The sequence below is a fragment of the Monodon monoceros genome, unplaced genomic scaffold (genome assembly GCF_005190385.1).
Source record: "Monodon monoceros isolate NGI ecotype Baffin Bay Population unplaced genomic scaffold, NGI_Narwhal_1 Super_Scaffold_17, whole genome shotgun sequence".
Classification (NCBI taxonomy): domain Eukaryota; kingdom Metazoa; phylum Chordata; class Mammalia; order Artiodactyla; family Monodontidae; genus Monodon; species Monodon monoceros.
In genome coordinates, this window is record NW_021703773.1 from 5,832,430 (window position 1) to 5,855,479 (window position 23,050).

The window sequence follows — 23,050 nt, forward strand, 5'->3', positions numbered from 1 at the left end:
CGCGGCTGGGAGGCCGGATGAAGGACCTGGCCTCTCAGACGGGTCCCCCTCCGCCTCCCTGGGTCAGGGAGGATGCAGACACCGAGAGATCCGGGGGGAGGGCCTTGGATGAGGAGGCCGGCGCGGCGGAAACGGGAGAGGAGCTGGCCCTGAACCGGGAGTCAGGAGGCCTCGGTTCCCGGTTCCCACGAGCTGCCCTGAGTTTCTCAGTCTCTCAGGGCTGCTGTAGAATCGTTTGAAAATGGGTGTAACGGCCCTTTGTCAACTGCTACGCAAAGGTAAGGTCATCTTGAGCCTGGCCGCGGGGAGGTACTTTAGAGCCATCGGGCGGACGCTCCACCGGGCAGGTGAGGAAAGGTCCCGGGCTGGCTGGTGACCCTGTGGATGCTGCCCCGGGGGGGTTGTCCATCACCTGGCCCCGCCCCTCAGCCCTCAGATGAGGAAGCTGAGGCCGAGGGGGTCACCTGCCGCCCTCCCCCCAGGCCTCCTCGAGCCCCTAGTGCAGAGAGAGGGTGGCAGGGGAAGTGCCACCTCGGGTCACAGACTGGGCAGAAGATGGCAGTTGGCCCCCAGGCACCACAGGGCCAAGGGTCACCCACCAGGAGGGACGAACTGCAGGGAAGTTTTCAGAGTAGCTTCTGTCCCAGGCTCTGGTGGCTCAAACTCCATCACACGGTCAGAGTGCCACCCTCCCTCCACTTTGTCACATCCTCCCGGGGCAGCAGGGGCGGGCCGAAGGGACAGTCCCGGCCCACTGGGGACCGGCCGGTGCCCACATGGCCCCGGCCCCCACCAGACCCGGCAGCCCTCTGGGACCACTGAGGCCCAAGGCGATGGCTGGCCCCCTGGCCTGCCCCAGCACCCTGTCCTCTCAGGCACAGCCATGGGGAGAGGCGCCAGGCTGACCCAACACTTGCCCACCTACCCAAGGCCTACCTGGGTCTTTCCCGAGCCAAACCAGAACAGGCTCGCGGCCCACAGAGACCTTACCAGGAGGCCTCACTGCCCACCTGGGGGCGGGGAGGGCTGCAGCCTCCTGGCTAGCTCCCTACGTTCCAACATCCTCTCGGGCACACCCAAGCACCCAGGAGATCATGAGGCAGAGGGCAAGGGTGGGGGGTTCCTGGAATAATCAACTTAGGTTGGCCTGTGGGGTCAGCCTGCTCTCCAAGGCCCTGCCACCCCCCACCCCCCACCCCCCGGCCCAGACCCGCCTTCTTGGCTCTGCAGGCCAGAGTCTCAGGGGCAGCTCCGGATTATGGGCAGCAGGGGGTTAACTGAGCCAGCTCCCTTCTGGGGGGAGAGGAAATGGGTGTCCAGGATGGGGAGGTGCCATCCCAGCAGGGGGCCTGTTTTCACACAGACAGTCCCCGCTGGGGACAAAAACACCCAGAGAGAGACAGAGACAGAGAGACAGAGACAGAGAGACAGAGAGAAATGCAACAAATCCCCTGCCCAGCCCTGCCCCTGGCCGGGGCTCCTCACACCTCAGCACCCTCTCATACCAAGGACTTGGGCTGCATAACCCTGCGCCCCGCTGAGAAAGAAGAGGAAGCCCCCGGAAGGGCCACTTGGTGCAGGCAGGGAATGTGCGAGAAGGCAGCCCCTAGAAGGCTCCTGCAGAGAGGAGGCTGGAGATGGCGGGGAGAGCGCCCGCCTGCCCAGGGTTGCCCCCCCACCCCACAGCCCGGTCCTCCGATGCTGCGGCAGCCCGTGCCCCTGGCCCCTCTTGGGTTCTGGCCATTCTCAGGGCTCCGCCTCCCACCCGTGTGGGGGACGAGCAGAGGGAAACACATTCCTCATTGTGTCACTTCCCTTCATGGGCTGCCAAGGGGCCCAGGCTGCAGCCCCCCGCCCCTTCCCTCTCCGCTCACTATGTTTATTCTCATTTCCTCCCTGGCCCCCCTCGAGAACCCCCCGCCCGGCTGCCCCACTGATGCTCTACAGATGGGAGCACGGCAGCCCGCTCGGGCCCAGCCCCTTCCTGCCCTGGGTTTCCTGCAGCCCGGGCCAGCCAGGGCCTTCTGTAAGGGGAGCTTCCAGCAAGTGTCGGCGGTCCTGACCTCTTGTCTCACACCCGCAGAGAGGCTTCCGGGGTGACCAAGGCAGCCCTCAGAAGGAGTGCCCTCAGAGATGGCCTGCTGGCCTGGAACCAACCAGTCTTGGGTCCTCTCCGGAGGGGCACAGGCCAGGGGCGGCTCCTGGCTGAGCTGGTAGCCCGATGGGGGCTGGCCCCTGGGCAGCTGAGGCCTCCTGGTCCCTAAGGTGGGGGACGCAGCTCTGGGGCTGTACCCTCCCTAGTGGTAGGAGGAAATGCTACCATAGAACTTGGATATTTTTGTGGACCCGCGAGGCCCCTATAGGTTGGTGGTTCTGCACCTTTCTTGCTTAGCACATCCTTTTGAATATCTGATGAGGGCTATGGAGTCCTGCCCTAGAAGAATGCACTACCCCTAATATTGTGCATCTGATTCCAGGGGCTCGTGGAACCCAGGTTACAAACTCCTGCTCTGGACTTGCTCATTGGATTCCTTCATTCCTTAGGTGAGGTCGCAAGGACACACAGATGCTTCTATGATGTGGAATCTCCTGCCCTCTGTCTGCTTCCACAGACCTCTGGTCTTGGAACCTGGAGAAAATGCAGCTTATGGGTGGAGCCTCCCTCCCTACACCCCCTTGCCTAATCCAGACCAGGCTCCTGGATCAAGATAGACCCCTCTCCCTGTACCTATGTCCACATGGAGGGGAAGGACACCCTATGGCAGAAGTTGGGGGGCGGGGGATACCTGGGAGCAAATCTTGCCCTATGTCCTTCTTGGGCAAAAAGCAGCTCAGGAAGCTGAATGTGTAAGACTGAGTGTATAAGCACAAGCAATAAAAGAGCAGATTGAAGACTTCCCTGGCGGCGCAGTGGTTAAGAATCTGCCTGCCAATGCAGGGGACGCAGGTTCGATCCCTGGTCCGGGAAGATCCCACATGCTGCAGAGCAACTAAGCCCACAAACCACAACTACTGAGCCCGCAAGCCGCAACTACTGAAGCCCGCGTGCCTAGAGCCCGTGCTCCGCAACAAGAGAAGCCACCGCAATGAGAAGCCTGCACACCGCAACGAAGAGTAGCCCCCGCTCGCCGCAACTAGAAAAAGCCCGGGTGCAGCAACGAAGACCCAACGCAGCCAAAAAAAAGAGCAGATTGATACGTTACACTTGAAAATGTTAAAGTTTTGCTCTTGAAAGGATACCACCAAGAAAGTTGAAAGACAACCCCTGGGATGAGAGAAAATATTTGCAAATCATATACCTGATAAGGGACTTCTATCCAGAATACATAAAGAACTCTTACAACTCAATAATAAAAAGACAAATAGCCCAGCTGAAAAAAAATGGGCAAGGGATTTGAATAGACGTTTTCTTCAAAGAGGATATACAAATGACCAATTAATGCATGAAGAGGTGCTCAACACCATTAGGGAAATGCAAATCAAACCCACAATGAGAGACCACTTCACTAAGATGGCTGTGATTTAAAAAACAGAGATTGGAATCCTTATATATTATAGATGGGTGTGTAAAATAGTGCAGCCACTTTGGAAAACAGCTTGGCAGTTAAAGTTACCATATGACCCAGCAATTCCACTCCTTGGTACAAATCCAAGAGAAGTGAACATACATGAACACAAGAACACATATAGGAATACTCAGAGCAGCATTATTCATAAGCCCCAAAGTGGAACACCCCAAATGTCCATCAACTAATGAATGAGTGAACAAAATATGGTATCTTCATACAATGGAACATTATTTGGCCATAAAAAAGAATGACTTGCCGATACATGCTATAATATGGATGAGCTTTGAAAACACTACGCTTGCTGAAAGAATCCAGTTACAAAAGATTACATACTGTGTGCTTCCTATTTATATGAAATGTCCAGAATAGGCAAGTCTATAGAGACATAAAGTAGATGAGTGGTTTGCTTAGGGCTGGGAAATGGGCGGGGGGCGGGGGGGGGGAGGGGAGGAACGGGGAGTGATGGCTAATGATTCAGGATTCCTTTGGGGGATGATGAAAATGTTCTAAAATTAGATGATGATTGCACAACTGTAAATACACTCAAGACCACGGGATCCTACGTTTTAAACGGGTGAACTTACGGTATGTAAATTATGTCTCATTAAAGCTGTTAAGAGTGAGTGTGTGAGTCTGTATGACAGCGTGTGTGTATGTGAGCGTGTGTGTGTGTGTACCCACGCTTGGACAGGGTGGGGTGGCACGAAGTTGGCTCCCTCTGGCCCCCAAAGACCTCCCTGCTTGTGGGTTTGAAAACCGAATTATAGGTTTGGAGGCCGCACAGCAGCTCCCCTGGGCCCTCTAGGACTTTCAGGGTTCCTTAGAAAGTGGGGGGGGCTGGCTGAGGAGTGGGCAGAACCCCCCGCCGCAGGTCCAGGGGTTGCCTGGGGGGAGGGGAAACGGAGAGGCTGTGGCGACCAGGAGGAGACCCCAGGCGGTCCTAGGCTCCCTCGCAGCGCCACGCCCCGGGCCCCTCTTGTCTCTGATCTCATCCAGTAGGTATTTATGGAGCACATACCCGGTGCCAGGCATTGGGCCTACAACAGCGAGCCGGAGAGCTGTCCCCGGACCCACCGGCCTCCCTTCCCGCGCCCTCTGCCTCGGCGCGGCATTCCTCTCCAGCGCCGAGGGGCGGGGGAGTGGGGGGCAGAACCCGGCCGCCTTACCCTCGGCCCCGCCCCCAGATTAATGAAAACCACCTGGCGGGTGAGCCGCACGCACCGCCCCCGCCCCCAGGCCCCCGCATCGTTCCCGTGAGCATCTGCGTCTAATGAGTGCCGCAGCACCGCGGCATACCAGCCCCCAGGGCTCATTAATCTCATTAGGCAATGACAAATCATCCTGGGGCTGCCCAGGCTCCCGCCCCGGGCCCTCTCCTCCAGGCGTGCACAGGCCTCTGGAGGCGTGTGTCCACACAGATCCACACGCAGGCCTGCACGCCCAGTCCCGGGCTCCCTTGACCTCTCCTGGGGGCTGTCTGCCCTGTGGCCGGCTCGGTCCACGGTCTGGGGGCTTCTCACTGTGACTGGGTCACCCTGGAGTCCAGGAAAGTCTTCAGGTGGCCAGCCCTCTGCTGAATGCGCGGGGAGGATCCGGGCAGAGATGCAAGGGACCCGAGGAATGATCCATCCGCGAGTCCTTTCCGCCCGTAGACTTCATCTACACGACCGCCTGCCTAGGGCTTGGGGGCTCTGGACGAATCTAAGCGGTCTGGGGCGGCCGGTGTGACATCTTGCCACTTGCAACTCTTCCGACGAGAAGGGGACGGCCATTTACTGAGAGGCCGAGGTGTCCCCTGCTCTCTTCCTGGGTGAACTCATCTACCTCCGTGGCCACCTGTCAGGGAGCCGTGCCTTGCCCCTTGGTCCAGGTGAGAGCCTGAACAGGCACCCAGAAGGTATATGGAGGTGGAATTCAATCCCAGTCTCTTTTCACTCCAGGCTGAAGTCCTGTGCCCTTTCATCGCCTGCCCCTTCACTCCCGAAGCCTTTCCTCTGGCTAGTCTGCTGAGGGAGGCGGGACACAAAGGAGGGCTCAGAGACAGGGCCTCACGCACCTCTGGGCCCTTCTGCACAGTCCTGGGCTGGCCTTGAACTCTGCTGGACTGTTTGAGATTCCCCAGTTCAGCCTGCCTGCCTAAGGTGTGTCTCCCCCATCCCACCTCACCCCTCAGTTCTCTGGAGCGCGGGTCCTCCCGTGGGATCATCTCAGGCACATTCCCTCTCAGGGCCCTCTCTGTGTCCCCTTCCTGGCCTCGGGGCCCTGCACTGCACAACAGGGGAGCCCCCCACTTACACCCCACCTGTTTGCAGAGGCCAGAGGGGCGCTCAGCAGGGCGGGCAATGCCGGCACTTTCTGGAGCAGCCCACATCTACTCAGTTATCAGACAGGCCGCTAACTCCCATGGGACTTGCTGCATGGACTGTGGGATGTGAAGCTGCCACAGGCTCAGCCGCCCCAGCCTGGACGGCTGAGTCCAAGAGGACAGAGAGATCAGTGTTTCCTGGCACCAACTGCACGCCAAGCCACGGCGTCTTGTTTGCAATGAATAGGCCCACAGTGCAGGGGTCATCTGGTCCACTGGTTCCCAACCCCAATGAGCCTGAGAATTGCCCGCATACCTTGTAAACAATTCCCAGGCCCCTGCTGACCTGATGAATTAGCATCTTCAGGACCGGGGCCCAGGACCTCTCCCTACCTCTGGGGTAGTGGGTAGTGACTGTGATGATTAGTTTTATGTGTCAGAGTATAGCCCTCGGTGACTTAATCAATCACTAATCTAGGTGCTGCTGTGGAGGTATCTTGTAGATGTGGTTACCGTCTACAGTCAGTTGACTTTAAATAAAGGAGACAACCTCTGCTGACATGGGTGGGCCTCACCCAATCAGTTGAAGGCCCGGAGAGCAAAACCCGAGGTTTCCCAGAGAAGTTCTGCCTTAAGACTGCAGCATCAGTTCCTGCCTGACTCTCCAGCCTGCTGGCTGGTCCTACAGATTTTGGATTTGCCAGTCCCCACAATCACATGAGCCATTTCCTTAAAATACATTTCGTTATAAAGAAATAATTTCTTGGAACTCCCTGGTGGTCCAGTGGTTAGGATTCAGCACTTTCACTGCCATGGCCCGGGTTTGATCCCTGGTCGGGGAACTAAGATCCCGCAAGCCGCGTGATGAGGCCAAAAATAATAATAAGAAGAAGAAAGAAAGAATTTCTTTGTATATTTATATAAGGACACAGCCACATACATCTCCTATTGGTTCTGTCTCTCTGGAGAAGCTTGACTGATACACTGGTGACCAGCCAGGCTGGAGACCCTGGGCTCTTCCAGCCCCTGCACTGCCTCTCCATCCCAGGGAAGCGAGGCCAGGATGCTGAACCCAGCACCCCTCTGCCCAGAAGCCTCCCCTCCTCTGAAAGCCCGGCCGTGTCACTGGGCTTTTTGATCTTTTCCTTCTCCTGCAGCTCTGTGGGTATTACACACACCCAAGGATCATAGAGTTTTAAATCCAGAGTGCACTTTACAAACTGCCCTGTCCCCCCACTATTTTTTGGTCTTAGTTCCCCGGCCAGGGGTCGAACCCGTGCCCCCTGCAAGGGAAGCGTGGAGTCCTAACCATTGGACCGCCAGGGACTCCCCCCCCACACTTTTAACAGATGAGGAAACTGAGGCCCCAAAGTGAGGCATCCCTCTGACCCCACCTCCCACCACTCCCCAGTCACGCTGCCCTTCTTCTGCACCTCAAGCTCACCAGACAGGCTGGACCCCAGGGCCTCCCCCGCTGCTACTGCCTCTGCCTCTAGACAACTACCTGCCCGCCAGGTCCCTCCCTCCATTACCTCCAGCGAGGACTTAACCTCATTACATAAAATAGCGGCCCCCATTCCAGTGCTTTCTGCCCCCCTTCCCCTGCTGCTTTGTTTTCCTCTGCAGTGTTTATGGGCTCCTGACCTACTATACATTTCTTTGCTACGTTCTGGGTCCCATCAGCGGCAGGTAAGTTCCCCAGGGCGGGCACCTGGCCTACCGCGTTCACTCTGGATGCCCAGCACGCAGCCTGGCGCACGGAGGGGGCTCAAGAAACATCTCGAGAGTGAACGACTAGATGATTCCTAACGGGGCAGGGGCTCCAACTCAGGACCTAGAATTCTCACTCTAGTGCCCTTTCTCCTCCCTCAGCATAGGTCGTTGTTCCTGTCTCCTCTCCCACTTTGCTCTGCTTGCCTCCCGTGGTTTGAGTGCACCTGCAGGGTGCTGATCTGGCTCCCGGTGCCGTGGGGAGGGGTCCAGTTGGGTAGGCTTGCGTGGGGGGAAGGAGAAGCCCATCGTCTCATCTTCACCAGAAAATCTACCCTCATGAGATTGAAGGACCACCCAGCAGACCCAGCGAGGGGTCAGACCCAGCAGATTTTTGGCGGATGAGGCGAGAGGGTAAAGATGGGAAGATGTCCCAGAGGCCTCAGGAGGCTCTGGGCAGCTCTCGCTTGCGCTAAGGAGAACAGAGACGGACGCTGGGCGGTGACTGGCCCTGGTTTGGCCGGGCCAAAGGACTGCGGGCAGCTGCGGTTAGTTTTTCTCCAAAAGATCCCAGGAGGGAGCGTCTGCTTTCTGGCAATTCAGTCTAAGACCAAGCCTGGGCTGAGACAGCTCCTGAGTGCTTAGCTGCTCGAGGAGGAGAATGTTGGTACCTAATGAGTCTTCTAAATAGCAGCTCGGGGGCAGCCCTTCCTCCCTTTTGGAGCAGGGTCAGCGGGACCTGGTCACGGCTGTCTGCGCGCACCGTGGCTAACATCCCGGGAGCCCTCCCACCCCCAACATGCCCTGATCCCACAGAACGTGCTCCACCTTTCCACGCCAAACGTGGCTGTGTCCCTTTCCACCCGCCCCCAACCCAGCCAGGCCACCAAGCTTTCCCCACAGGCGGCTTGGGGGAGAGCCTTGCCCTTCCCTTGTGAAGTGGGTGTAATAGAGACAACCTCGTAAGTTGTTGTCCTGGTTAAAGATCTACACTCCATCATGTCGGTACTGCATCTCTATTACCCTTGAACTTTCTAGCCTTTGCTGATCCCTCCTTTGGCCTTTACAGAAAGCCCGACCTACTTCATTCCTATATATATGGCAAGGTCTCTGGTCTCACTAGACGGTGATCCCTTTGGCTGTTTGAGAGCAGGCGTCTGCCTTATTCGTTCGTATCCCCCATCGCTCTGATCCAAGCCTTTCAGGCAAAACGGTACTAGAGGGGGCAGGACCCTGTTGGAGGCCTTGGGAGTGCCCAGCAGGTGGGAGCAGAGCTAGGAGACAGGGGCTTGGATGTGAGGGAGATGGCAAGGATCCGGCTCCAGGAGGGACCGGAGGCCCAGGGGTCCCGTGGAGGAGACAGGACCCAAAGCTGTTGTACAGGCTGTAGATCGAGAGTTGCCAGCTGAACGGGGACTCGAGAGAGGGGTTGACTCAACCCCCTCCTTTGGCATGGACTTGCCCGTGACCGAGGCAGGTCCCCGATTCTGGGAAGGAGCTTCTCTCGGGCTAGCGGGGCCCTTGCCGTCCGTCCACAGGGCGGCCGAGGATGCTGTTGCTGGTGCAGCTGTAATCCAGGGCAGTGGGGGTGGGGGGGGGGGAGAAGTGGATGTGACCCACTGTCCCCACCCTCAGCCCAGGGCTCTGGCCCCTTGGAGCTTTGTTTGTCGACTGTGTTTAGGGAAGGAGGAAAGAGGCCTCAGTCACACTAAATGCTCCCTCTGCCCTTTATGCTGGGCCCCCAGCTGGGACGGGGAGGCAGCTTCTGGACAGTTAAGGGGCTCAGCCCTCATAGCTAATTGCTCATTAAAGAGTGTTAATGAGCTTCCCACAGCCCCATCCCTGCCTGGATCAGCGCCGTGTCCCCACTTCTCTGTGCTGTGGCTGGTGAGGGAACTGGTCTCTCTCTCCCGGACCAGTCCCTCTGCCCTCCACTTGGTGGTCGAGTCCGACCGTGGGCCCTGCTGGGCCAGCAGGTCCCGGGCCCCTCAGCAGCCGGGATTCCTCACCCTCCCTGGCCCGACCTCTTGCCCAAACACTTACAGTTTCTCCAGCAGCGGCAGTCCCAGGAAGGAGCCGTTCCGGAGCCCCGTGATCTTGTTGTTGCTCAAGAGCCTGGAGGACAGGGGAGAACACAGAGGGGAGAGTGTTGCCTTCTGTGTAAGCGGCGCTCCCTGAAGCTGGGCAAGGAGCCGCCCCACCCTGGGCTCCGGGAGACCACGGGGAGGGGCCAGCGAATGGTTCGGGCAGACTGGTCAGCCCACTGAATACCAGGTCGGACGTTTCACCTGCCCTGGGTCTCCCCACAGCCTGGATCTGACCTAGGCTCTGTACGCAGGTGAGCTGAGCAGGTGTGAAGTTGTGATGACCCGTTTGAACCTTGGAACCACAGGGCCGAGCCCACGGCACCCCCTTTCTGCCCGCCACAGCTCTGTCTCGCTCAAGCCATTGGCCCAGTTATCTGAGGACAGTGCTGGGGAGAATGGTCTGGCAGGTAGAAGAGGAAGTCAGGCAGGTGCGAGGACCTGCCCTTCCTCGGGGTCTCCATCACTCCGGGAGCTAAGGACCACCAGAAGGGGAGCCCTCCCTCCCCTCAAAGGCCCCCAACTCAGAGGGACGGAGTGCCCATGCGTCCCCAAGCCTGTCTATAGCCTTGACCGGAAACTGATGGATTCCTCGGCCCCGGGGGAGCCCAGGCCTCAGCCTCTGCCTCTGCCCACTCAGAGTCTTGTTTATTTACTCGTTTGTATTTGTGGAAGCAGAAAGGGGCCCCAAGCTCCTGACCCAACCCACTCTGCCCACCCACTCAGCCTTTCTCTGTCAGGCTCCCTGCTGGGAGGAGAGAGTTCCAGGCCAGCCAGAGGGCTCATCCCTTGAGTTAATTGCTTATTAAAAAGCTTTAATGAGCCTCTCAGCTCCAGCTCTCGCCTGCCCTGCGCTGAGGCAAAGGTTTTCCCATCTTTGCTCTGAATGGTGGAGAACGGACCTGGGAAGGCCAGAGGTGCAGGCCTTGGGCCTCCCCTCCAGTGAGCAGCCTCTGGGCTGGATAGTAAGGGAGAGGGCAGGGGGCAGGGGCAGGGCCCGGGAGGGGCTGTCAGAGCTCTGCCCCAAAGCTTAATGGAAGTGGGTGGGTGCACATACCAGACTGGCAGTGAGAGGACCCCAGGCGTCCATGCTACACCACGTTCAAGGGCACATGGAAAACAGACCATGGCCGGGACGGAGTCAAGGGTGGAAGGGGGCTTTGTGGGTCAATGGGAAGACGTGGACCCCTCATCTCCTTCCTCCCTTCTCCCCTCTCCAGAGAGGCCCCTCCTCCCCTTCGGGTCCCCCTCTCACTGTCCTTCCAATGGTGACATTTCCCAGCAAGGTCTCAAGGGTGACTGTGTGGAGGGTTTCGAGGGAGTGCTGGGTTTCCAAAGTGCTACACACACACACACACACACGCACACACACACGTGCACACACGCGCACGCACACACACGCACATGCACACACACACACATTGTCTTGATATTTCAAAAAGCACATCACAGTAGTCATCATATGAATAATTAGAACTTTCTCAAACCCCTTTATTCTAATTTTATGGGTTAGGATAGTTTTATTTCACGTTACCTGTGGTGGCCAATTATAAATAATCTTGTCAGTTCTTAGGGCCTCGAATGGTCTCATTCAGGCCCTGGTGGGGCTGCAGTGGCCCCCTGGGTGGGGACAGGCTCTTGATGGTGTGAGTTTTAAATCGAAGCCCATCCCACCTCATCTGTTGCTGATTCCCTCATACACCCTGAGAGCCTGAGGTTCAGGGGTTGCATTAAATGTTGGAGAAGGCGAGAGGACCCCTCAGTATCCTTAGTAATGTTGGGAGGGGCCTGAAATGTCAGGAAGAGGGGTGAGAAAGGGCATCTGTTTTAGCCTCCCCAAACCCCAAGGGTCTCTCGCAGGGACTGCCCCTCCCTGGGTCTTGGGGAGGGAGAAGGATGGGGATGTTGATGGGGGCAGGCACAGCGGAGAGGTAGGGGGTATGGAAGGTTAGAGGAACAGGGGGAGCCAGGTTATCACAGCCCCGTGCACGAAGGGGGAAGCCTGAGAACGTTCCCAAACTTGAGTGGAGTATGGACCTGTTAAAGGGAGGGGAAATGTATCTTATTTCCTGCAAATATGTCTGAGGATCCCAGTTTGAGAAACACTGACTTTAGAAATGAAAATCTTACACTATGAAAATACCTTCTAGTAAAACATTATCTCAAAATTATAGGCAAAGGGGCTTCCCTGGTGGTGCAGTGCTTAAGAATCCGCCTGCCAATACAGGGGACATGGGTTTAAGCCCTGGTCTGGGAAGATCTCACATGCCGCGGAGCAACTAAGCCCGTGCGCCACAACTACTGAGCCTGCGCTCCAGAACCCGCGAGCCACAACTACTGAGCCCGTGCGCCACAACTACTGAAGCCCACGCGCCTAGAGCCCGTGCTCCGCAACAAGAGAAGCCACCGCAATGAGAAGCCCGTGCACTGCAACGAAGAGTATCTCCCGTTCACCACAACCAGAGAAAGCCCGTGCGCAGCAACGAAGACCCAACGCAGCCAAAAATAAATAAATAAAATGAAATTAAAAAAAAAAATTATGGGCAAAAAATGTTTTGCTCAAAGATCATTGAATTGAAAACAGAAAATTAAACAAATTCTCCAACTCCCAAATCCCCAACATTAAAACCCGGGATCCTAATTGGAGAACCCTATCCAGACAAGTCTAGTGGTTGTGTTGGGGGTATAGGTACCCCACATTCTCCAGACTCTTTGTCCTTTAACCCTTGAACACCTTTCACATACCCCAGATTTAATCCAGAACTGGCCAACAGAAGTACAATGCCAGCTGTATACGTAATTTAGAATGTTCTAGCAGCCACATTGTTTAAAAGTTAAAAATTAAATTAATCTTAATAATATACTTTATTTACCCCAATGCACCCAAAATGTTATCATTTCAACACATAATAAATATATTATTATATATTATAAATATACATATATTATAAATTATATAAATAACAAAAATTATTAATGAGATATTTTCCCTTTTTTGGTACTAAGTCTCGGAATCTGGTGTGGATTCTCCTCTTCCAGCACAACTTACTTAACTCAGACCAGCGACATCGCAAGAACTCAGGGCCACATGGGGCTGGTGGCTTTAAGTCTTATTATCCCTGATTTAGTCTCCTTGTAGCCAGCACCTTCCCAGGAAGAAGTCTGGGCTGCTGGGGGGATACTCAGGTGGCCCGGGGTGGGGTGTGTGTGTGTGTGTGTTTGTGTGTGTGTGTGGCCTGGGAACAGAGCAAAGGATGGGGACCAGCCCCCAAGGCAGGTGAGGACAAGCCTCTGGTCCAGAGCAGCTCATCTCCTGGCTGCCACCCCCCAAGGCCCGCCTTCTCTGAGGCAGCCTCTGTTGGGCTGGGGAGGAGAGGGTACAGTAGGGTGACGCTGGGGTCAGCTGCTGCCCATGCTGCAGGCTTGGCCAGCCCAGTGTAAACTCCATCCTGGAGAGTCTTGAAATGAGATTTTTTTCTCACTGCGAGAACACATTCCTGATCGCCCACCCTCTAAGCCACTCACTAAAGCGGGGCACCAGGCAAACAGTGCTGCTTCCTTCTCCTCCAATGGGCCCCTTCTTGCCACGTCTCCAGTTCTTGGACAGACTTCAGCAGGTATTGGTATGGTTTAGTCCCCAGATACCCAGAAATGGATCTTTTGGTCTTAACAATCTAGATCGGGCTGAGGGGATTTTACTTCAGACCTAGATTAGGCGGAGAATGGCCTCAATTATGCTGGTAGGTTCAGTCCTCTGGAGGTGAAGGCAGGGATTTGGGAGAGTGTTTGGGGCAGGTAGGAAGTTGGCAGTTACGGGGCTGCTAATGGGGTAGCTGAAACACACACACACACAAACACACACACACACACACACACACATACACACACACTCATCCAAAAGGAAGAAAAATGTTCCCGCCATGCTAGGCTCTCATGGGAGGAAAACAGGCAGGGCAGCCCCATGCTTCTGTCCAGAGTCACAGACACAACGCCAGTCTCTGCCCCCTCCTAATCGCCTCCCAACCCCGCCCAGAGAGCCTCAGCCCCACCGGCCTCCCCCCAGCACCAGCACAGGGCGTCTGCCAGGTGGGTTTGCTTCCCAGCCATGCCTCCATCCCTCAGACCCCAGGCCCGCCCAAACCAGCATCCTCGGCTTCTCCCTCCCTCCTGCGTCTACCACTCAACATCACATTTTCACAGGAAGGGGGGGCCAGTCCCTGGGGGCCCCTGTTCTCTACCCCAGAATCTGAAATCTGGCCAAGGAGAGGGGGCACACTGAGTCCATTCCAGAACTCTCTCCCGGCTCGGGTCCTATTTTAGGGAAGAGCAGCAAGCAGTTACCACTAATGAGGCTGGAGGCCACGGGAGCGAGTGGCTGGCGTCTGCAGAGGCCCTGTGGCCTCTGGGCAGCCACAAACGCTCGCCAGATCCCAGTCCGACATCAAAGATGACCCTATAGGGGTCACGTGGGCACCGCCCCATTGGGCACGGGGCCAGCACCTGCCCGAACAAAAGGGTTCTCACATGTGCGGGGAGAGTCATACATGTCAGCCCCTCACCGACCCCCCAGCCCACCCCAGCACAGAGAGGCAAGGACCACAGGCCTGGACACTATGGCCCCGTGCTCTCCAGGAATTCTGAGCCCGGAATTTAGGCCGCTGCCAAGGCCCTCTGGGCTGTGAGGGACCCGTCTCCAGCACCTGCTGCTGGCACCTCGGCAGTGTCTTCGGGAGACCATCAGTGAGGGGAGGAGGGTGGTCTGCTTGCTAACACCAAAAGGGCCTCAGGCCCATTACCAGCTGCACCATCAAGGTGAAACTGTACTCCCAGCCCCGCCCGCAGGCACAGTACCCAGGGCCTTGGAGCATTTCCAGGGCCCACAAGGGCATCTGAAACCTAAAAAAAAAAAAAAAAAATCACCACTGAAATATAAATGCTACAGGGCTTCCCTGGTGGCGCAGTGGTTGAGAGTCCGCCTGCCGATGCAGGGGACGCAGGTTCGTGCCCCGGTCCGGGAGGATCCCACGTGCCGCGGAGCGGCTGGGCCCGTGAGCCATGGCCGCTGAGCCTGCGCGTCCGGAGCCTGTGCTCCGCGGCGGGAGAGGCCACAACAGGGAGAGGCCCGCGTACCGCAAAAAAAAAAAAAAAAAAAAATATATATATATATATATAAATGCTACAAACATAAATTAATGAAGACTTAGCTATAGAACTACCAAATGTCATGTTATGCCAATTAGCAATAACTATTCTGCTTCATAAAGCTTGTGGATACCGTTTAGCCTGACTGATGGGACAGTGGGGCCTCCGAACGGAAGACTACCTCTGGTCCACAGGCCCTGCTTTGACACACACCTCAGGCTAAAGGTTGCCCTTCATGTGTACCGAGCCTGACTGCAGGGGACATAGATGCTGGAGAGGACACACAGCACCTCCACACCTCCTGCCATCCCTCCCTTGGCTGGAAGCCTGTCTGTCAGCCTCCCTCTGGTTAGGAGGGCACCCATGTGGGACATCTTTTCCCCAGACTTTAGAGAGCCATATCCTGAGACAGCCTCTGACCTCAGCCTTGAAGATGGGCTGTCCAGGCAGGGCCTGAGGTCAAGGCCAAGAGGGAAAACTATTTTGCAACGGCTCCTACACATGGGCCTTCCTTCGGTCCTTTTCTCTACCCTCTCTGCAAGGTCACAGCGTCCTGATGGTCACTAGGCAGAAACCAAGAAATTGGGGCGGGGATGGGAAGGAGTAACCTACTGGTGTTCATGGTGGGTGGTCGGTGTGGCTTGGTGGGGATTTGGGGGCCCCCAGCACTGGAATTGATTCTGCTTTAATCGTTCACCCTGGGCATCCATTCATTTGGTCTTCAATCCTACGTGAACACCTACTGTGTGCTCGGCCTTACGGAACACATCAGTACTACAAACACAAATGAGACCTGGTGTTTACCATCTCCCACTCGTGGAAGGTGAAGGGAGATGTGTCACACTGGGTGGACTGTTTGCGTGCGTGTGTCCCCGGGGCTTGAGGAAGCTGGGAAATTACTTGCAATCCACCTTAAGCACTTCGTGCGCTCACAGCCTAAAATCTCACCACGGGGGGAGCCAAGCTTTCAGGTGAAGAAAGCAGGTTTCTTTAAACACACACATAAACCCGAAAGGATCTGTCTGTCATCAGTCATTTACACCTAAGTATAAATTAGTCCTTTAATCCTTCCAGCCCAGACGTTTTCCTTGGGAGCTTGGAGGCTCCTGTCCTGCTTGGTGAGCCTGTATCCAGTCTCCATGGTGAGACTGCAAGCCCCCTGAGGTCCAAGGCCAGCTCTCTCACCTCACAACAGGCACTGGCGGAATGGGCGGGTGGCTGTCTGAAGGGGCAGAGCTCCAGGGAAGGTGGGGTTGGTCCAGGACCCACGCTTTTCCCAAGTCGGGAGGCATTTTTTCCTGCCTCCACTTCCCACCAAATCCTCTGTGAAGTGATTTTGTACTTAGTGGTCCCCTAAGTACACACGTATCGTCGCGGGTGGCGCCCCTTTCCCCGGCTCACTATCCACGTGGGGGAAGCGGATTGGTTATGTCCCTGCCCTGTCCCCAGGGAGGACGGCTCTGATTGGTCAGTGTGGGACCGGGCTGACCCCGAGCAGGAGCCCTCGGGTCTGGCTAGGAGCTGTGTGACCTTGAGCAAGTCAGCCCCTCTCTGGGGGTTTTCTTCTCTGTAAAAGAAGGGTCTGGACCGAAGGTTCCCACTCCGTACGTTTGATGGCTTTTCCCATCCTGGATGCCGAGTCTCCTGAAGTCTAGAGTTTCTGCTCCAACACACAGTTCCCAGCATGCAAAGCGCCCTGGGGGAGGGGGGGCCGGGAGAGGACACAGGGAGGAGGGAGCTTCGACCTCCCCTTTGCTTTCCAGCTGGGAGACGTCTGGCCCCTCAAGCTCAGGCTGGAACTCCCTCCTGGGCCGCTCTCTGAGGCTGGTTCCCTGCTACTCCGTGACAGATTGGTCCCCTGCCCCTCACCTGGTCCCATCCATTTTACACACCCTTTGCTCCCCCAGCCCGGCTCCCCAAGCCCACCTCTCCCCACTCCCAGGGCTGGGAAAGCTGGGTCCTGGGAGGCTGCCGCGTTAGCTACACTCCACAGTGTCTCAGCTCTCCCACCCCCATCACCCAGTTCTAAAAGCAAAGGAATGTTCTGGAGTTTGGGAAGGATGGGGGCCCCCCGGAGGAGGGAGGAAGGGGAGGAGGCAGCTTTGTCCTGTCAGTGTCTGAGCTCTAAATAGAACGGAGCGGCTGGGCTGGGGGAATGAAAATAAACAGCCCCTCTGAACAGCCCCTTCCTAGCAGTTAACCGGATTTTCCTTCTGGTTCCTCAGCCCAGGGCCATTTCCCTCCTCTCCCCTCCCCTCTTCTCTGTCTGGTCCCACGGGGGTGAAGGCTCTACCTCAGGGTGATGGGGGAGTGAGGGGTCCTGGTCCAGGGTGCGTGGCACGGGGGAACTCACCTCCCCTCTCTGGGCTTTGGCAAGGAAAGCTCACTGAATGGAAGGGCAGAGATCAACTCAGAGGTGGCTGGAACTCTTTCTCCTTCAGGAAAGAGTTCTTATCCCAATGACTCCCATGTGACATAAACTTAGGAACCCTCGCTCCCTTTAAAAACATGACCCCAAATTTAAGGGTCAATTTACGGTGAGGTTCAAATTACACCGGTTTGCCCGTGCCTTTGGGGGAAATTCGCAGACTCACCAGGACTAGGGATTGCATCCCTCCCAACCCTAACCCAGAGGGGTGATCACAGTAGGCGGCAGGAAGGGACTTCCTTAGGGGTCAGGAGTGGCTGGGTTCTTGCATGGGTTCTGAAAAATTCAGGCCAAATAACCCATTCTGGGTCCTGGTCCCACTGGGGGCCTGAATTATAGGTCCAGTCTCTCTGGTGCAAGAAGGACTCAACCAGTGAAGCACGGAGGGCTCTGCTCTCCGCCTGGTGCTCTCCTGAACTGGGACCCTGGGCCCCGACGTCCTGCACAAGGGGCAGCCCTCAGGGCAGGGTTCCTAACACCTCCAGGAAGGGGCTAATGAATCCTGGAACCTGGGCTGGTGGCCTCCAACTCCTCCAGTAGGTAGTCGGGGAGATTCCTTCTGAGTCCCTCCCTTCAGACCAGCGGGGGGCCGGGAGCCCACATGGGGGCGCTGCAGCTGAGACCCTCCCCTCCGCCCCTCCCCCGGCACCGTGGGGAGGGTAAGGGAGAGTGTGTTGGAGTCTCCAGCCTCTTCCCTCCTTTCCTTCTTTCTCCTCGCTCCCTCCCCCTCCCCCTCCGCTCAGGCACAAAAGCTCTCTGTACACTGCCACTTCCTCTGGCTGCTGTCTCTGAGCCCAGACCTTATGAGAACCATATGGGGGAAAGAGGGTGGAAGGGAAGGGGGTGGGGAGGCCGCGCGGCCCGCCCCTCCAGCCACCATCTCCCTCCGCTCACGCTCTGTGCAGGCGGTTGGCACACTTTGCCCCAAACTCCCCCTAAGTGGACCCCGGGGGCTGGGATGTGGGGCACTGAGGGGTGGGCCCAGTCCAGAGCTGGAGGTCCAGAGGGACGTCTGTGCTCAAGAACTGCTGGGCCAAGCACGGGGGATGGGGCTGTGAAGGGGCCTCCCCTCCCTCCCCTCCCCTCCCCCTCCCCCGGGGCTCCCAAAGACCACCAAACTCCGAGCAAAGGGCCCCGGCCTCCACTAGGCACATCTGTGTGGAAACTGCCCCTTCTCCCCTATGGGGGCAGCCTACGTGGTGGGCAGCTCCCCCAGATGGGAGGCTGAGGGGATGAGGGTTTGCGGGTCCTGGGAGAATCTGGACCGAGGGACCGTCCCATGCCTGCCCCTCTCTCCACCCAGCCTTGGAATGTTCCCAGGTCAAAAGGGCCTGGGTCCTGCTGGGAAGGAACCGGGTTTTTTTAAAGCAGGCTTTGTGTCCATTGGGTCCCAAGTCCAGCTAGGTGAACAGTGAGTCTCTCACCTGAGAGGAAAACTAAACGAATCCAACCAGCTAATCCTGAGGCTGGCGTCAGCTAAGCTGTGTGACTCTTGGCAAGACGTGGCCCTCTCCCCATCTGGCCTCAGTTTGCTCAGCTGTCAGACGCTGATTTAGGGGCATCTCTAAGGCCCCTTTCGGCCCAGGGGCCCAGGAATTTATGACACTGCCTGGTATCCTCCGAGAGCCTGCTCAGATGTCCTGGGAGGTCCTCATAGGAGGTTTCCTTCTAGAGTTATCCATTATCAGCCCTTTCCTGGAATTCCTTAGTATCCCCCTCACTTGAACTCCCAGAGCCCAGAACCAGAGGGCAGGCCCATCAGCTGCTGCCAGGGCGGGCAGGGGGGTGGGGGGTGGGGTGGGGCCGTTGACAGTGGTCTGCGTCTCCCTCCTCCAGCCGGGCTCTCCCTGTGCTAAGCCACCTCCACCCCGCTGCCCATGAGACCCTGTCCCTCAGGGAAGGCCCATAAATGCTCCTGCTCTGGACAGGACATGCCCACAGCTGCCCTGTGCACTAGGCCTTGAGAATGGGGGCTGGGGTGGGGCAGGTGGATCAGGAAGGAAGCCAAGAGTTCAGCTTTCCTGGAAAACCGCGAACGAAAATCCATTAGAGGAAAGAAAGAAAGAAAAAAAAAAGCCAAGCGTGGGGAAAGGGGGCCTGCAGTCTACAAAACCAGAGGGCAGAAGCCGAGATAACCGAGTGGAGGTGGAAGGGTTTTCCGTGAGGTGCACAGGGCTGTCCACAGGATTGCCCTCAACGGCTTGGAGGCTTTCTGAGCAGAGACGGAGGCTCTCTGCAGACAGGCACCTTATCTAGCACTTTCCCTGCCTGAACAGTCAGCCGGGCTTTCCAAAGCAGAGGCCTGACTCTCCCCCTACTCCCCCAGGACCCACGTGGGCAGGGTGGTGTGTGGAGGGGACTGGGAGATGGTGGTCCATTCTGGAGGAAAACAGGGGAGGCGGAGGGAGGGGAAAGCAATAACGCAAAGACTATTGGCTCAAGTCCTGTTGTTTGCACCAGGTGATGGGCAGAAAGGGGAAAGGGGACATTTGGAAAAAGAATAAATAAATAAACGAGGAAGGAGAAGGAGTTTGGGAGAGTGTGAAGGTTTTTGTGCTCATAGCCTCTCTTTGCTGCCAGGCTGGAGTGGCAGAAGCCCCTTCCCAGCCCGTCTTTTCCTTCTTCCCTCGAGATGCTTGCTGGGTAGGGGTGGGTTTGCTGGGGGAACTGAGCCCCCAGAAGAGAATCCCTGCCAAACTTCTGCTGAAGAAGAACTTGCGCTCTTTTTCCTTCAGAAGCCAGCTTGGGGGAGGGGTTGTAGTCAGGATGGGGATTAGGTGGAGCCTGTGGGGGGTGCCTAAGGCATATGTCTGTGGCTGCTTTTAGTCACACCCCTGGCTGATGGGCTAGCGGGCTCTTGGGGGTTGCTCCGGCCTGACCTGCCCTGTCTGTTGTTCCTGCGGAGATGTCCAGCCATGCTGCGGGGCAGGGGGGGGGGGCTGTTCTTTTGGAAGGTATCTTAAGCCAGGTAGGTCAGTGGCCTGGGACAAAAGAAGGGCCCTTCCTCTGGGGATGGTTTGGGATGGGAAGGTGAGCTAGCAGTCCTGCTGGCTGCCACCCTGTCCTGATATATTCTCGCCAAGAGTTGGCCCCGCTCTCTCCCCGGAGTGGCGTCGATGGGAATTAGCCGTGGCTGGAAAGCATTAGTTACCAAATCATTCTAAAATGTACTGCAAAACCACCTTTAATGTTTTCCCTTCTTTCTGCCGTCAGTATGTTAGGATTCCCTAACCCCAGCACAGAAGTGTGAGCTCTGCTGCAGGGTCCACGGCACACACGCTCCTCTCAGAACTGAATGACTGTGGCCCAGCGGGGACTCACACAGACACCAGCCCAGCCATCCCACACAGCAGGCATTTTTCTCCTCCAGAACTGAGTGGGCTGGGGAATGCCCAGGCCTGTCTGGACGCTTCAACCCCAGTGGACACTCAGAGGGACCTGAAGCAGCTGGCACAGCTGCCTTCCCAGGCCATGGCTGTATCCCTGAGCTGCTGGGACGTGGGAGAGAGCAGAGACAACGCTTCCACCCCCCTAATGCACACATGCACACACCCACCCCAGCTGGGGAAAATGCAGGCCAGGCGGACAACGTCAGAGGTTGACCAGTCGTGTCCTGTCAGGAAGCGGGCAGCCTCTGAACTCACCCAACCAGAGGCGTTACTGTATTGTTCTGGACACAATCGGATAGACTGTGAGCCAGCTCCAACTCTGGGCAAGGGGCCGTGGGGAAACGTTCGCCGCTGGGGTCAGGAGGACAGGGAAGGGGAAGTGGCTTGGAGGCTGGATGCAGGACAGGAAAGGAAGGGACTGTCGCCAGGGCCCGACCCTGCAGTCCACGGCGTGCGTGGAGCTCCAAGCACGTGGTCTGCGCAGGAAATCTCTGCGGTGGGGAGGGTCGCTAATTCTCCTGCAGTTGCGGGGACTTCGGACCCCCATCGAGGAGGCTTGGGGTCGGGTGGCGGGCGCAACGGGCCGCGCTGGTTGCCAGCGAAGTGAGGGCTTAATAAGGCCCGGGCTTGAGGAAGGAAAGGGTATGACGGAAGGAGGCTGGGAGGCAGCCTCCTTCCCCTCAGCCAGGTTTCTTTCTCCGCACTCTTTTCGCGAAGAAGTCAATCGAGAAACAGCCAAAGTTCGTCTTTATATCCGAGGAGGGGAGGAAGAGGGAGGGATGCAGGATCCAGAGCAGAGCTCAATTCACAGATGCGCACGGCGGGGAGAGGGGTCCTAGTGGGAATCGGGACGCCGGGGTCTCATTCACACCAGAAGTGCCTGCACCCCAAGGACAGACTTTTTCGAGCCCACCCTCCCGCCAGCGCTAGAGAGACGGGCTGCAAGCGGGGCTGGCAGGCTCCCGTCCCCGATGGGGCGCCCCCAACTGGAGGAGCCAGGCCGGCGGGATGAAGCCGGGAGACTCCTCCAGTGCGGCCAGGGACGCGTCCGCGGTGGTAACGACCACAGCCATCTACTGGGCCGCGGGCGTCGGTCTTCCCTGAGCCTTCCCCCCATCCCAACCCCGCAGGTCCGCAACACCAGCCCTGGCTAGAAACTCAAGGGGCGTGGGCGTCCCGCCAGCGCGCATTCCCTGTCACCTGTGCAGGTGAGTGGGCGCCCGCGGTGCCTCACTTTGGGGCGCCCCCGCCCCCCGATGCTCCTTCCTCCCTCCACACCCCTGGAGCCCTAATCTTTCCCTTACTTCTCTTCAAGCCTCCCTTTTCGGCTTCTGGACTCGGGCCTGTCCTAGAGTCTGAAGTGGCACATCGACTCTGTCCCCCATTTCCCAGCCCTCCCGTCTGGTCTCCTTTCGTCCCCTCGTCGGGGCTCGAGCCGGGCCGGCCAAGTAGGATACTTACAGGGTAACGGTGCTGTTAGGCAGAAGGCCGGGCTCGGGAGGCTCCGGGAGGTCCCCGCCGCCGCACACCACCCTCCTGCGCGCCGGGCTGGGGGCGCCGCCGCTTAGCCCCTTGGGCCGCTCCCCTGAGCACTTGCAGCTGCGGATAGGGACCGGGCAGCCGGGCGCGCCGCGGATCTCGGGCGCCAAAAGCAGCAGCCACTGCAGCAGCGGCAGCAGCAGGCGCGCGGGCGTCCACCGCATCCTGTGTCCCGCGGCGCCCATCAGCCCATCGCCCCGCGGGGACCGACAGCGCTGGGGCCCGTCTGCGCGCCGGCCGGAGGGATCCGGGCGTGCGAGAGGCGTGCTCAGCGGGGGCCCGGGGCGCTCGAGGGCGGAGCGGGGGGCCCTGGGCGGAGGCAAGCCCCGGGGTCCCCGCCGCCGCGCCCCGGGGGCATGTCCGGCGAGCGCCCCGGCGGGGAGGACGCGGGCGCGGCTGTCAGCGCAGCGCGGGCGGGCCCCGGCGGCGCGGCCCGACTGTCTGCGTGGTGCTCCCGGGCCGGTTGAGGCCGGGCCGCTCCTCGTCGTCTGCTCGCTCTGCGCGGGGCTGTGACCTAGCGGATCGAGCCGGGCTCCTGCCGCCGCCGCCGCTCCGTGCCATGGATGGAGGCAACTCAGCTCGGCGCCGCTCCCGCCGCCGCCAGCCCCCGCCCGCCCTCCCGAGAGGGCGCCCTCCCCTCTCCAGCTCGTCCGTCCGCGAGGCCCTAGCGCCTCCCGATGCGCAGCCAGGCCGCTGCCCTCCTCGGAGTAAGAGCGGGCCAGCCGGCTGGAGGCCCCGCGTGTCCCCTGCACCCGCCCTGAGCCTAGACTTCTCCCTCGCGCCTCTCTCCCCCCACCCAGGAATCTTCCTCTCCATAACCCACCTCAGACCTCAAGGCCAACCGCCATCACTTTCCACAAAACCCTCCCTCACTCGTGCCGTCC

The 23,050-nt window shown here is 58.1% G+C and overlaps 1 protein-coding gene across 1 annotated transcript in view; it reads right to left on the reverse strand.

Annotated features, from left to right (window-relative positions):
• The window catches only part of ADGRA2 (adhesion G protein-coupled receptor A2), a 33,150-nt gene extending 10,457 nt beyond the window's left edge, over window positions 1-22,693 (reverse strand). Inside the window, exons 1-2 of the mRNA XM_029226509.1 lie at window positions 22,089-22,693; window positions 9,628-9,699 (exon numbers count right to left, since the gene is read on the reverse strand). Of these exons, the coding sequence (XP_029082342.1) occupies window positions 9,628-9,699; window positions 22,089-22,351 (335 nt within the window). The 5' untranslated portion in view covers window positions 22,352-22,693. The remainder of the gene's footprint in view (window positions 1-9,627; window positions 9,700-22,088) is intronic.
• Between the last annotated feature and the right edge of the window lie 357 nt (window positions 22,694-23,050).